At 46.9% G+C, this 13,702-nt stretch overlaps 1 protein-coding gene across 2 annotated transcripts in view; it reads right to left on the bottom strand.

Annotated features, from left to right (window-relative positions):
• Positions 1-13,276, bottom strand: part of PCDH10 (protocadherin 10) — a 37,927-nt gene extending 24,651 nt beyond the window's left edge. For both annotated transcript variants that reach the window (XM_063157116.1, XM_063157117.1), the window contains exons 1-3: positions 9,824-13,276; positions 8,330-8,388; positions 7,684-7,790 (exon numbers count right to left, since the gene is read on the bottom strand). In XM_063157116.1, the coding sequence (XP_063013186.1) occupies positions 7,684-7,790; positions 8,330-8,388; positions 9,824-12,421 (2,764 nt within the window). In that variant the 5' untranslated portion in view covers positions 12,422-13,276. The remainder of the gene's footprint in view (positions 1-7,683; positions 7,791-8,329; positions 8,389-9,823) is intronic.
• Between the last annotated feature and the right edge of the window lie 426 nt (positions 13,277-13,702).

Below are 13,702 nucleotides of genomic sequence, written 5' to 3'. Positions count from 1 at the left end.
TTCCTCTCTCTTTGTCCATTTTGTTATTATTATATTTCAATTATTAAGCTATTCCTATCTCAGCCCACAAATTCACTTTTTTCTGATTCTCCTTCCCATCCCAGGAGAATGAGCAAGCAACTGTGTGGTGCTTAGATTCTGTTTGGGTTAAATCAATACAATCTTCAACATCACACTAAAAAAAAAGCTCCTTTTCTTGTATTTATAAAGAGAACTCAGCATCTCAGCTGCGTATCAAAACTGAACTAAATCTGTTATAAACACTGCACTTACAAGCACTTCATTAGAATTACAAAAAAAATAACGTTCCTTGTAACAGAAACAGGAAAAAAATTTGAACAGCTGTAATATAGAAAAGAACACAGCCTTAAGCTGTGCCAGGGGAGGTCTGGGTTGGACATCAGGAGGAATTCCCACTCAGAAATGGAACAGGGAGGTGTTTAAGGAAAGACTCAAGGATGTGCCTTGAACTTTAGGGATGTGGCACTCAGTGCCATGGTCTGGTTGACAAGGTGGTGTTAGGGCACAGGTTGGATTTCAATGATTTCAAAGATTTTCCAACCTAGCTGATTCTTGTAATAAGATTCATGTAATGTAGCTCATTTACCAGGGAACATTGTAAAGAACTGGATTAGCTTGATCTCCAGTGTGAGGATTAGTATTAAGAATTCTACCACAATTTCGAACTCTAATTTGAATTATATTAATAATATTTATGTAATATCTCCTACTACAAAAAAAACAATCTCCTCAGAAAGGAACAATGATTACGAGCTATCAACAAGTGCTTGAGTAAGAAAGGCAATCATTTAGACAGAAAAAAAAAATCAAGAGGAAATGAGAAATAAAAGGTTTTTGTCTCCGATTAATCTCACTTTATAATGACTTTCTAATTTTAAATTAAGCAATATACAATGCCAGGTCCAGTTTCGATTAGAAGCTTGCCTTGATAATTGGCATGCAGAAGCCTGAAAATAAATTTCTGATCAGTGAACTGTTGAAGAATGCAAATGTGAACTGCAGAACTGCTTAAGGAATCAGATGAAGATCATCAGGCAAAGAGAAAAATAGTGCAAATGTAAATTCTGTACTAGTAGTAGCTATCAAAGACTGAAAAGAAATATTTAGATGCAGGCTTCCCAGAAAGAAATTAGTATCTAACAATGTTTATAAAACCGTGCATGTATCTTATGTATTGAAATATCTGAAGAAAAATATGTTTTGCCTTTCCAAAGATTTAAGGGACAATAAACAAAAGAAGTTATTTCAATTTGCAGACTTCTTGGCAAAGCTATATGTAAAAAACAAATAGCCCTACATTTAACAAGAAAATAATTACAGTTCCATTTTGCTGATAATGTATCAGTGACCATATTAATTGAACATTTGAACAATTGAAAGACAGGAGGAGAAAGAAAAACTTTAAGGTAAATATTAAATTATATTCTTTAGTCTATGGGAAGGGAAAGATTAGAAAAATATTGTTTTAAATATAAACATTCAGGTATATACCCTTTTCTTCCCTTCATGGATCTTTATTCCACCTGGAAAATTACCCTCCATTTTACTATTTTGTTCTCACATCAGCTGCTAAACTGCAAAATGTCTCTGTACAAATATTTTTTTGTTCCCTTTTGAATACTGCTTGTCTACTGCAGTGCACTGAATAGTATTATATAACAGCTTATTATAAAAGAGATGTTATAGCCACTATAAATCAGTATTCTTAATAAACAAAGTAATGAATGCAGGGGATATAAAATGTGAGCTTGTACTGAAAACTTTTTCTCTCTTTGAGAGGAGAACTTGTAAAAAGAAAAAAACCCAAATTATATACATTGGAATTTAAATATACCCTGCTGGAGCACATAGCTAAATGTAAATGCTTGTTTAGAATGGGAACAAAATGTTCAGAGAGGCAAGGGTTAGGAATTGTTCCAGCCTGAAGCAGTCACAACAGCCCCTAAGAGTTTAACAGGTGCAGAACCAAGCCCTTGGGTTCAGCATTTTGACAGAAAAGAAATTCAAATTAGCAGCTTATTTTCAAAATCCCTGGGCAGCCATGCAATTTACACTGCCTGTGGTATGAATGCTGGCTATTCTTCCCCACCTTTTTCCTGTGGGTCATGGTATAGAATTTTCTGGCTCTAATTGAAAAACATTTAACACACGGTTGGGGAAAAGCAAGGGCTATTTGTGGCTTTCCAAGAAGGAAGGACATAGCATGGTGAAGAAGGGAGACACTCAGCAGAGAACTCCTTCATAGCCCAGGAATCATGCTCTTGATTTATAACAAAATGTGCAGTAGTTTACCACCTCCATCTCCTCTCCCTCATAAATCTGGTTTTATGTATATATATATATATGATCCTTCTGTACTAAACTATCCATCATAATTACACATCCACATTAAAGAAAAACCCTTTGTATTTTGATTTTTCCCTTAGTTACGCTGTTCAACCTTGCACACACAGACAAACTGAGATTTTAAAGGTGACTCTGAATGAGGAATTTCAAATGTCCTTTGTGGATACAAACAGACAGGACAGTGCACAGAAATTCTGACAGGGATCAGCATTGCACTATTCCAAATGCAGCATGCACAGAACAACTCATGGCAAAGGCCACCAGCTCACTCCTATTTTATTACCAGAGGGGCCAGTGGAAAATATGAACTCTCCCACAACCCTGAATTTGCAGATTTTAAAGGAAAACAAACCCCTGTCCCTCCCTCAAAAGCTGCCAAAAACTAGGAAAGGTGTTATTTAGGTTTGATGTCTGAAGTACCTGAGCTCAGGTGCTTTGAACCACACACTTGGCAGCACTGCATTCTGGAAGCGCGTTCCCAATTTGCTTCCTTTTCATATTTCAAAAGGAGAAAAAGCAAAATTTCTCTGTGAGTTTTAATTGGTTTGAAAGACTGTTTTGTCAAGGCAAAAATTTAGGCCTAAATTAATTTTTAAATAATGCGTCCTTTCTCAAATTAACTAAGGGAGAAGAACCATACACCAAGACCAACAAGTGCACACTTTCATGTGCATTACTCAGTAAAAGATGTAACAAAAATAAAAAATACAAATTAAATGCTGACAAAGTATTTGTTGCAATACAATTATTGAGAGGGCTTTCTTCCCAATGTGTGCAAGTTTTTTTTCAGAACCTTTCCTTTTACCTGGAAAGAAAGTACATTTCTGTTTCTCCTGTGCTAGTTAAATGTGAGATAGGTGTGATGTAGGGAACCGGAACTTCTCAGAGCTCCCATTCCCAGAACAACTATCCATTTGGTCAGATTATCAACGAGTAAGTATCTCATTTCCCATGATTCATGTTTTGTATTGGTAAATAAGGATAAGGATGTTAACCTACTCGGTAGTCATCTACTTTAGAATCGGACTTTTAGAAACAAAGTTATTATCACTGATTCTTGCTAAGTAATTGGTGTGATGCCGTGGATAAAACTGACTTCATCTGCATCAGAACATGAATAAAGACTCAAATATCTTGAATATTCAGCTCTTCTAAATCTCAGCTTCAAAGGCCTGTCTGAACCACTGAGATGTCAACATTATGAAGCATGCAGGCCAAGGAAGAAGAGGGGAAAAAAACTCCCCCAAAAAAATAAAAAGAAATAGAAGTAGCACTTAGCTTCAGCCAAAGCACTTTTTTAAGCCATTTTCATGTACACTCTCCCTTTATCTGAGATAGACTTTTTGCCCAAGTGATCTTCACAACAGGATTTAGCTGTCAGTCTGCATAGGCTCAGAGGAAATACTGATTTTCTCTGTCCCTTTATCAGTGAAATTCTTCTTCTGACCTCTTACTCTTCTCCTTATGGACACTGAAATATTGCAGCTCTTTTGCCATAATGAACCCTCTTGGCATTCAGCTGATCTGCACTGAAAATGTGTGAGCCAGTGTTTCACCCTGTGCCTCTGCATTAAACCCTTACCAGTTCCTTTCAAAAAATCCAACAGGAAAAGCCTAATTTCAGGTTTCAGCCAGTCCCCAATGTAAACTGTCCAAAAACAGATCAAAAAAATGCATTTTATAGGATATACAAGGCTGGATATTTTAATGCATTTTACAGGATATACAAGGCAGTGCATCTACTTGGCTCCTCATCTTGGGCCTTCCTCCCTGAAGTGCCTCTGAGATACTGTGCCAATTCCATGAAAAAAAAAAAAAAAGGGTAAAACACTCTGAAGTACTCTGCTTGGGAAAGCCAAGAAGCTAGTGAGCAACCACACGAAATAAATTGATGGCACAAGTCCAAATCTTACAGGACAGGTGTCTAATCATACAATTTAAATGTACACACATGCAGAGCATTAATTGGCACCCAAGCTGGCAGTTTCACAAGGGAGGCCAAGAAATTAATCAACCATGGGAAATAAACTAACCTCGTGCTTGAGAATCACTCCTACAGAGCACGGCTGAAATGCAGTGTGTTAGTAAGAGGTAGAAGTGTTGTGTGAGTTGTGTTTGCTCTAAAACAAGTAGCAGCTTTTCTCTCAAACATTTTCAAGGAAGAGCACAGGTCATTAGAACCTAGAGGTTGAGAAACCTCTCCTTTGTTTGCCAAAATCCTCCAGCACTTCTTCACCTTTGTGAAGTCATTTTTTTCAAAAAACTCAGATTATTAACCCAGTCAATGAAATAAGTACTCAATCCACAAAAAATCTGGATCTTGAGCATCTCTCTCCTGCCAAAAGCAGATGCCAGTCCTTTAGTATTTTGTCAGTGTAAAGGCAGGTAATAATGTGGATAATTATGAGGCATTTATATGTTACTTTAATGGGAAAAATATGATTCCCTTACATGCATTTCAGCACATTTAAACCATGATTAAATCACTTTTAAGAAAACATATTTTGTGAAAAGGCAAACTATGATCCAATATCAAAACCCAAGAAAACATTTTATGATACATAGAGCAGCACAGTTCAGATTTTTCACTAAATTCTACAAGATAAAGCTGTGGCAGCGTGATGGGTTTTCATCCTACATGTTTTCCTTCCCAATTAATAACTGACCATGGCACCACAGTTTGGATAGCAATGGACTGCTACAGAATAGCTACTTGTGTGCCCCAGGACTGCTCACCAGTGACACAGGTCCTGTGCTGAACAGCAAAATGATGTTTTGCTGCTGACTGAAACTGCTGGGGAATGAGTTTTGTCTGCCAGTGTGAATTACCTACTCAATATTTTTCAGGTGCTTTTGAAAACAAATATGATGCTGCATAGTATCAGGTAACATCTTGGGGAAAAAATAAGACAGCCCAAACTGCTGCCACATTATCAATCAATGTATTTTCCTTCAGTAATTTAGAAATAATTTATTACAGAGCATCAGAATGACCAATGCAATTAAAAAGGCATTCCCTCTATACTTCCTGAAGCCATTTGAGATAAAACAAGATTTATGCTCCTTTCTTCCCCATAAAATTCATCCCCAAAAGCTCGCAGCAAGAGTGAAGATTTATGTCAAAATATCTTGTCATCACTGAGGTAAAAGGGCACACTCTTTGCATTTAGGCAGCATGATTCAGCCTAAAACTTACAGGAAAAGTAGATAATATGTGTGAAGAAGATTAAAGTAGTTTCTACAGAGATCTGTATTGAAATATTTATCTGGGACTAGCATTAAAAAATGTTGCATGCAAATTATTCTCAAATCTCAGTAGCAATATATGAAATTGGTGTATTCTGAGTTTTCAGTTCAAACTACTAATTGTGAGTAGACCAAGACTAATTGTCAGCTTTCATTACTGACTATGTGATCACCACCGAAGATACAGAAGTTCACATCAGATTCTTAAATGATTTGAAATTATTTAAAAGTACAGAACAGTTTTTCTCCACTATTTGATAAAATGCAAGTAAAGAAGAATTTACCCCACTAAGGATCAATGCCAAACATGACAAGTATTCATAGTCTACTTTTAAAATGGAGGGAAAGCATAAAGAACAGAGGCACAGCAATACCAGCACAGAATGCATCTAAAAGAAAATAGCTTTCAGTTGATGTGCAACTATGTGATTACATTCCCACCATCAGTCAAAGCCAGCCCCTTCTGCAGATGTTTATTCTTTTCTCTCCTGTTTGGTTATTATGGTTCATTATGTTGAGGGACTAAGCTGATTGAAATGTTCATGGAGATGACTGCTGCAGTAAAATGCGTAAAAGAGGAGGAAAAAAATAAAAAAAAAGGAATGCAGGGAGGGCAGAAGGAGAGAGAGCTTTTTATAACTCAGCAGCCCTGATTGCTGCATCAGAAACAGTGCAAAAGAAAGGCTGGGGGGAGGCTAAATACATGGCTTTTTCAAACAATAATAAATCATACGCCATATATAGGCCAAAAATGAAAGAGGCTCTGTGTTCAGATGTAAACTTCTGGCAAGACCTGGTTTGTTGTCAGGTTCCCAGACATAAAATAGACACTCTGTTCACTTAGCATGAAGCCCTGCAAGGAGCAGGGAGCTCCAGAGAGACTCTTGGCTCTTCTCAAGTCTCATTAGGTCTGCATATTAATGACTTGCAGCAATAGAAAGAGGCCCTGTGGCAGCCTCCTCTTCCCCTGGTGCCTGGGTTTCCCATCCTTAAGGGCACAGCGACTGCAGCAGCAAGAAAATAGGGGACATTAACAGAGCAGGAGGGTGAGGCAGCATTGCTGTGACAGCACTGGGTCCCCTGCCCTGCTGCAGGGGTGGGGGGGGAAAAAAAAGCAGAATTGAGAGTGTTTTGTATGACACGGTTGTAGCAAATCTTTATACGTGACAGAGCACAAAGGAAACAAGGGGAAAGGCACAAAGATGTACCAGACCTGGGGAGGCTGTGGTAGGAAAGAAAGCCCAGCATTTGTAGCTAAAATGCAGTGAGAGGGTGAGTGTGAATTCTAATGCACAGGCTCTGAACAAATGTTCCTTTCAGAGGCAAACTGACAGTATGGGAACTGAGACAGCAAGCCCTACATATGGGCATAACACTGCAATGTGTGTATTTCCTAAGTGATTCATAGGCTTGTAAAGCCTTTCTTTCCTCTGTCAGGAAAATTGTATTTAATATCTTATTAACATGGAGACCACTTGCACTATATGATGCCTCAATTTGAATTAACAGACAATCCTCCAAAATTCGAAGGTATTACACATTCAGAGCACCCAACGTGTCTCCACTGATGCCCTGGAAAAGAAACCCTCACAGTCTGGCTGTCATTCAATCACTGGGTTCATTCTTTCCCTTGGGAACTCCTCCTTCACTTCTCACTGCTGTGCCAGCTGAAGTGCCTACTAAACAGAACTGCTTAATGCTTTGAGATTCTCTAAATCTGCCATAGGAGAAAGTGTACTATCAAATGTACCAGTAACTTTGCTTTAATGTGCAGGAAGTCATGCTACAGTGAATGATGCAGTATAACACACCAATTCCCATCCCTAACCACATGAATAAAATAAATTCTGCCCTGTGACCAAAAGAGGTTCAAAACTGCCTCCTTGTCCAGGCAACTGTAGCAGCAAGCTGATGTAAACCCAGCCTCCCAAAAGATGAATATGCTCACCTTGTATTATATAAATATAACACAAGATTTATGCCTCTCTTGTATTATATTCCTATAAGTAACTGCTCCTTCTAGTGTCCCTACTCAAAGATCCAATATTCCCATTCTCTTATCAGACTTACCAGAGGATTGACCTCGATTAGTGGCATCATGATCACTGTCTCCTTGCTCACTGTCTCCATGACCACTGTCCTTAGAGCTCACTATGTCTGCTTCCTGGAATGCAGAGCTAGACACAGAAACATCTTTGCGTTAGGATGAACGCGAAAAGAGGAGCTCATAAAACATTCTTCCGCCATCACATGGCCAAACACGGCGCTGCATTCCTCCCCCCCATCCCTTCCGCAGGAATTCCACCGAGGTGCCCTGCCCATCCCGAGTAAAACCAGCAATTTTCAGACCTTGCAAGGGCCAGCAAGGGTTATTGCCCCTCCTGAGGTCTGTAAAAGTAATTTGGTAGCATTTCCTTAAGCTGGTGAGCTGAACTTTAGCTCAGTGAGACAGTGTTTGCTGGGAGACCCTACAGAAGCACGTTTTTAAGTATTTGAAGCACGTTTTAGACTCGTACAAACCGAGATTTTGTTCTCTTCTCAGTCAGTTTGGAAACCACTTTAGAAAAGCCTTAATTCGCACTTTATTTGGTGCATCTACATCCATTTGACTTCCCAGTGCTTTACTACCCAGTTACACCTGTAGTAAATACATTTCTGCACAGCACTCAGACTTGCTAAAGCATGCATGAGGAAAGCAAGGCTGCAGAGCTCCTACCTGTTTACTCGTCGGGGTCTGTCAACTAGATAACTGAGCTCAGCACGCTGATGCTTGGTCTAGGAGAAAACAAATTATTGGGAGACATTGTAACTCTTGACATTTCTGTAACCAGCAGCAGGAAATATACAAGGGAGCAGCTCACTAGATATTCACTATAAATGGCAATGCTTAGCTGCAAGCAGGCCTGCAAAATCTGTTTCTAGAATGTAAGGGGGGAAAGAATCAGCTCTTAGTCACACAGATGGGAAGGCACAAGGGGATTTTTTCTGGAGTTTTTTGAGACAAGACTCTGACGTTTTCTCACAGTGCACACTGTTGAGCATCACAAGGACTCCCACAAAAAATTAGCATAACTATTTCTAGAGTTGTGGACTGCTTAGATGGCACTGGTATTGCACCACAAGAAAAAAAAAACATACTTTGAGATACCCTCAAGTCATTAAAAAGGCAGCAAAAGTCAAGGGTTTCGTAGACATTTTGAAGCAAGGGCAGTACTACAAACCAATATTAGAAATTTCACTGCAGAACTTAAATGCCTTAGAATACACCATTCAAACCACCTTTGTGAGGCTGGACAGCACTCAGGTTTCAGGGTGGGAGAGAAGGTGAGGTTTTCACTCATGCACAGGCAGAGAGGTGCTGACAATATATGAGCAAACCGAGCACAAAATGATTAATGGGGGAGTGATACGGCAAGGTAAATGCTTTAGTAAAAATATTCTTCACACCAGGCAACACAAGACTGCAGGGGACATTAAGTCTCAGCACACAATTTTACAGAAACTCTTTCTTGCTGCTCTTTGCAAACTTTGGGGTTATAAAGAGCTGTGCAGACAGAGCCAAGAGAAGTCAAAAACCCTAATTCACAAATTAATTAAAGCTCCTGCTAACTACAGTGATTGTCACAGTCCCAAAGGGGGTTTCCCCCGAAGCTTTACTCGCGCATGAAAAGATTTCAGGACTGAAAACCACACGGCTTTAAAGCGTTCCTTCAGAGCATCCTGTGCTTACACCCCACGTCACTCCAGCCTTGTCAAGCGGAGAGATGCTGCAAAGAGCTGTAACCCCCCCCCCCCTTCATCTCCCAACCCACCGGCAATCCACTCCCAGCTCCCGCAGCCTCGGGGGCATCTCTGCGTCCCGACGCTGCCCAGATTCCTTCAGAGGCGCAGGAGGGGGTGCGAGGGGGACTCGGGGGGGGACACGCTTGGCTGCAACAGCTGCTCAGCCCGAGCGGGAGGCAGCCAGCGGTGTGCGTGTGTTGTGTGCGTGTTTCTACGCCACAATCGCCTCTGAGACCCCCGCCCGTCGCTAAAACCCTCCAAAGATGAGAGGGCAAAGCGGGGAGAGGCAGCGGACGGATTAAAGGAGAAACGAGCAGGATTAGGAATGCAAAACGCCTTTCGCGACGGGAGAGGAGGAGGAGCGGGAGCTTGGGGAAGGATGCTCGGGGATGAAGTCTGCGCGGGCTGGGGGGGTGCCGGTGCCTACCTCGCTGGACAAAATGCTCCCGTTGGAGATGATGTCGGGCTGCTGGTCGGCGTAGCCGGTGACGATGGCCCCGCAGGGGTTGTGCTCGGCGTCGGTGCTGCGAGAGGGGCTGCAGGGCTTGAGGAACATCAGGTCGGTCTTGGCGGACTCGGGGGTGAGGCAGACTTGGTAGCAGTAGTTCTGGTTGTGGTGGTGCGAGCCGAAGCTGCCCGACTCCTCCACCGGCACCTGCGCGGGGTTGCTGGGCACGTTGGAGCTCTGCACCAGCATGATGTCCGACTTGCTGAGCTTCTTCTTGCGGGCCCGCGCCTGCCGGCTGCAGCAGGGGCAGCAGCAGCAGCAGCCCAGGCAGCAGTCGCTGGCCAGGCAGGTGTAGATATTGAGCTTCTTCTCCTTCTGGCAGCGCACCGCCAGCACGATCATGGCCAGCAGGAAGATGAAGGAGACGGAGCCCAGGGCGATGATGAGGATGAGCGTGAGGTCCAGCGAGTTATCCCCGCCGGAGCGGCTGGGGCGATGCTCGCCGGAGCCCCCGGAGCCTCCCCCCGCGCCGGTGCCTGCGGCCGCGCCGCCGCCGCCCCCGGAGCGCTCTCCCGCGCCGTCCACCAGCACCACCTGCACGGCGGCCGTGGAGGAGAGCGGCGGCTGCCCGTGGTCGCGCACCTCGATCACCAGCTCGTAGGGGCGCTGCGGGTCGCGCTTGGCCGGCACCCTGCGCGCCGTGCGCAGCTCCCCGGAGCGCCAGTCCATGCGGAAGAGCCCGGCCTCGTTGCCCCGCGCGATGCTGTAGGTGAGGCGGGCGTTCTCGCCGTCGTCAGCGTCCACGGCCGCCACCCGGCTGACCAGGTATCCCGGCTCGGCGCCGCGGGGCAGCGCCTCCCGCGCCGGGGTCCCGTTGCGGCCGGGCACGGGGCTGACGATGGCGGGCGCGTTGTCGTTCTGGTCCACCACGATGATGTGCACGGTGGCGTTGCCGGCCAGCGGCTGCGGCTCCTCGCCCGCGTCGCGGGCCTCCACCTGGAAGCTGAACTCTTTGAGCTGCTCGTAGTCGAAGGAGCGCAGGGCGTAGAGGAAGCCGTTCTCGGAGTTGATGGAGACGTAGGTGAAGACGGACATGCCCTGGATCTGGCTCTCCAGGATGGAGTAGGCGAGGCGGGCGTTGGCGCCCTGGTCGCGGTCGGTGGCGCTCACGGCGTAGATGTAGGCGCCGGGCACGTTGTTCTCGCTCACGTACACCTGGTACACGGGCTGGCTGAAGCGCGGCGCGTTGTCGTTCACGTCGCTCACCCGCACCTGGATGGACTTGCTCGTGCTGAGCGGCGGCTCGCCGCGGTCCCGGGCCACCACGGTCAGCGTGTAGGCGTCGCCGCCCGGCTGCTCGCGGTCCAGCGGCCCCTCGGTGACGATGGTGTAGTAGTTCTTGAAGGAGCTCTTGAGGCGGAAGGGCGCGTCGCCCTGCAGCAGCTCGCACTGCACCTGCCCGTTCTCCTCCGAGTCGCGGTCCGACACGCTGAACAGGGCCACCACGGTGCCCGGCGCCGCCGCCTCGCTCACCGCCTCCTTCACGGTGGAGAAGCTGATCTCGGGCGCGTTGTCGTTGGCGTCCAGCACCCGCACCAGCACCTTGCAGTGCGCGGGCACGGCGTTGGGCCCCAGGTCCTTGGCTTGCACGTACACCTGGTACACGCTGCTCTCCTCGTAGTCCAGCTCGCCGCTCACCTCCAGGCGCCCGGTGCGCGGCGCGATGCCGAAGAGCTCCCGGGCGCGGGCCGAGATGTGGCTGCTGAAGGAGTAGATGATCTCGCCGTTCTGCCCCTCGTCGGGGTCCGTGGCGTTCAGCTGCAGCACCAGCGTGCCCGGCGGCGAGTTCTCCGGCAGCGACACGGTGTACACGGGCTGCTCGAAGGCGGGCACGTTGTCGTTGGAGTCCAGCACCCTGACGGTGAGCAGGGCGGTGCCGGTGCGCTGCTGGGGCTGCCCGCCGTCCACCGCCGTCAGCACGTAGCGGTGCACCGCCTGCTGCTCCCGGTCCAGCGGCTGGTCCAGCACCAGCTCGGCGAAGCGGTTCCCGTCGCCCTGGGTCTGCACGTCGAGGGAGAAGTAGCTGTTGGGGGTGATCTCGTAGGTGCGCAGCGAGTTGGTGCCCACGTCGGGGTCGAAGGCGCTCTCCAGCGGGAAGCGGGTGCCCGGCGTGGCGCTCTCCGAGATCTCCACGGTCAGGTCGGGCTCCGGGAAGGAGGGCGGGTTGTCGTTGATGTCCAGCACCTCGATCTCCACGCGGAACAGCTCCAGGGGGTTCTCCAGGAAGACCTCCAGGTGCAGCAGGCAGGAGGGGCTCTGCTTGCAGATCTGCTCGCGGTCGATCTTCTCGTTCACGTAGAGCACCCCGGTCTCTAGGTTAAGCTCCAGGTAAGGGCTGCGGGAGTTGGGCGCCGTCTGGAAGCGCCGAGCCGAAAGTTTTGTAATGTCCAAGCCCAGGTCCTCGGCGATATTCCCCACGAACGTGCCATGCTCCTGCTCTTCCTGCACCGTGTAATGGAGCTGGCAAAAAGCCCCCTCCAGCATCCAGAGCGAGGCAAAGAGGAATAGCACAACCATCTCCAGACGGGGAAAGAGATTCCCCCCTCCCCGACACCACCGCTGCCTCCTCTTCCAAAAGCCACCTCCTCCTCCGAAAATACACAGTACAGTGTGTGTGCGTGTCTGTGTGTCTGGGTGCGCGCGTCTGTATGTCTGTGTGTGCGCGCGCGCGCGTGCCCGCGCCTGCAAGCGTGTGCAGAGAGAGAGAGAGAGAGAGAGAGGGGGATCGGGGGAAGGGGAGGGGGAGAGGTTGGTTTGGGGGGGCTGGGGGGTGCTAGATACTATTTCTTCTGATTCATGTTAGGATTTTTTTTCTCCCCCATCTCCCTCCTTTTTGTTACGGGGATTATTGTTTCACACGCTGAGCCAACGAAGAAGACAGGCGTCCCCGCTTCATCTGTGATCTTCGAGATGCGCCGGCCAACTAAAATAGCTATTAGCCGGCTGTAGCTAGAGACACACACTGTAGCCCTCTTTTATTTATTCCGAGAGTCTTGGCACTGCACCGCGGCAGCAGCAGTGGCGGCGGAGACAGCAGCAGTAGCAAATTCCAAGGAGGAAATTTTTGTATTTCAAGATTGTCCTCTGTTTGTCTTCCTGGTGGGAGTTGGAGGGTAGATGCTGCTGGAACAGCCGGTGGGCATGCCCTCTTTGGATGCAAGGAAAAGGCAGAAAACCGCGAAATTAAAAAAAAAAAAAAAAAAAAAAAAAAAAAAAACAAAAAAAATTACCCGCAAAAAGATTTCATATGCATATAAAAAAAGAAAAAAAAAAAAAAAAAAAAGGCAGAGAGCAGCTTAGCTACACAAAACTTTCATTCCCCGATGTCCCTGGTATTTCCTTTTTTTTTTTTTTTTTTAATTTAAAGATTTTAGATTTCTCTCTTCTCTGTCAAAGGTCTTTTCTTCTCTTATTGCTACGAGTACGATCATCATCACTCTGCTTTTACGGCGGTGCCGATCGCGGTGCGGATTATTATTTTTTTTCCTCTCTCTTGCTGCTTTCTCGCCTAGCCCCTGTGTCTGTGTGTGCGGTGCCGCCGCCGCTGCGCTCCCGTCCCGGCTCCGCTCCCGGCGCGGCTGCCGCGATCTCTGCCAGCAGTTTCTGAGCGGGCAGCGCTCCGCTCCGATGTTTTTGCGCAGCGCCCGGCTCCTGCCAACCAATCGGCGCCCAGCACCGCCCCCGGGGGCGGAGTCCCATTGGTCGCGTCGCGGTGCGTCACGGCGGGGCGGGGCCGAGGCGAGCCGCGCGCGGGCTGGGCGGGCAGAGCGCGCGCCGGCCGCCTCAGCCCCTCAGAGC

Source organism: Melospiza melodia, chromosome 5 (genome assembly GCF_035770615.1).
Source record: "Melospiza melodia melodia isolate bMelMel2 chromosome 5, bMelMel2.pri, whole genome shotgun sequence".
In the NCBI taxonomy this organism is placed as follows: domain Eukaryota; kingdom Metazoa; phylum Chordata; class Aves; order Passeriformes; family Passerellidae; genus Melospiza; species Melospiza melodia.
The sequence above is the reverse complement of the archived record's forward strand: the minus strand, read 5'-3'. Positions and strand labels throughout refer to the sequence as shown.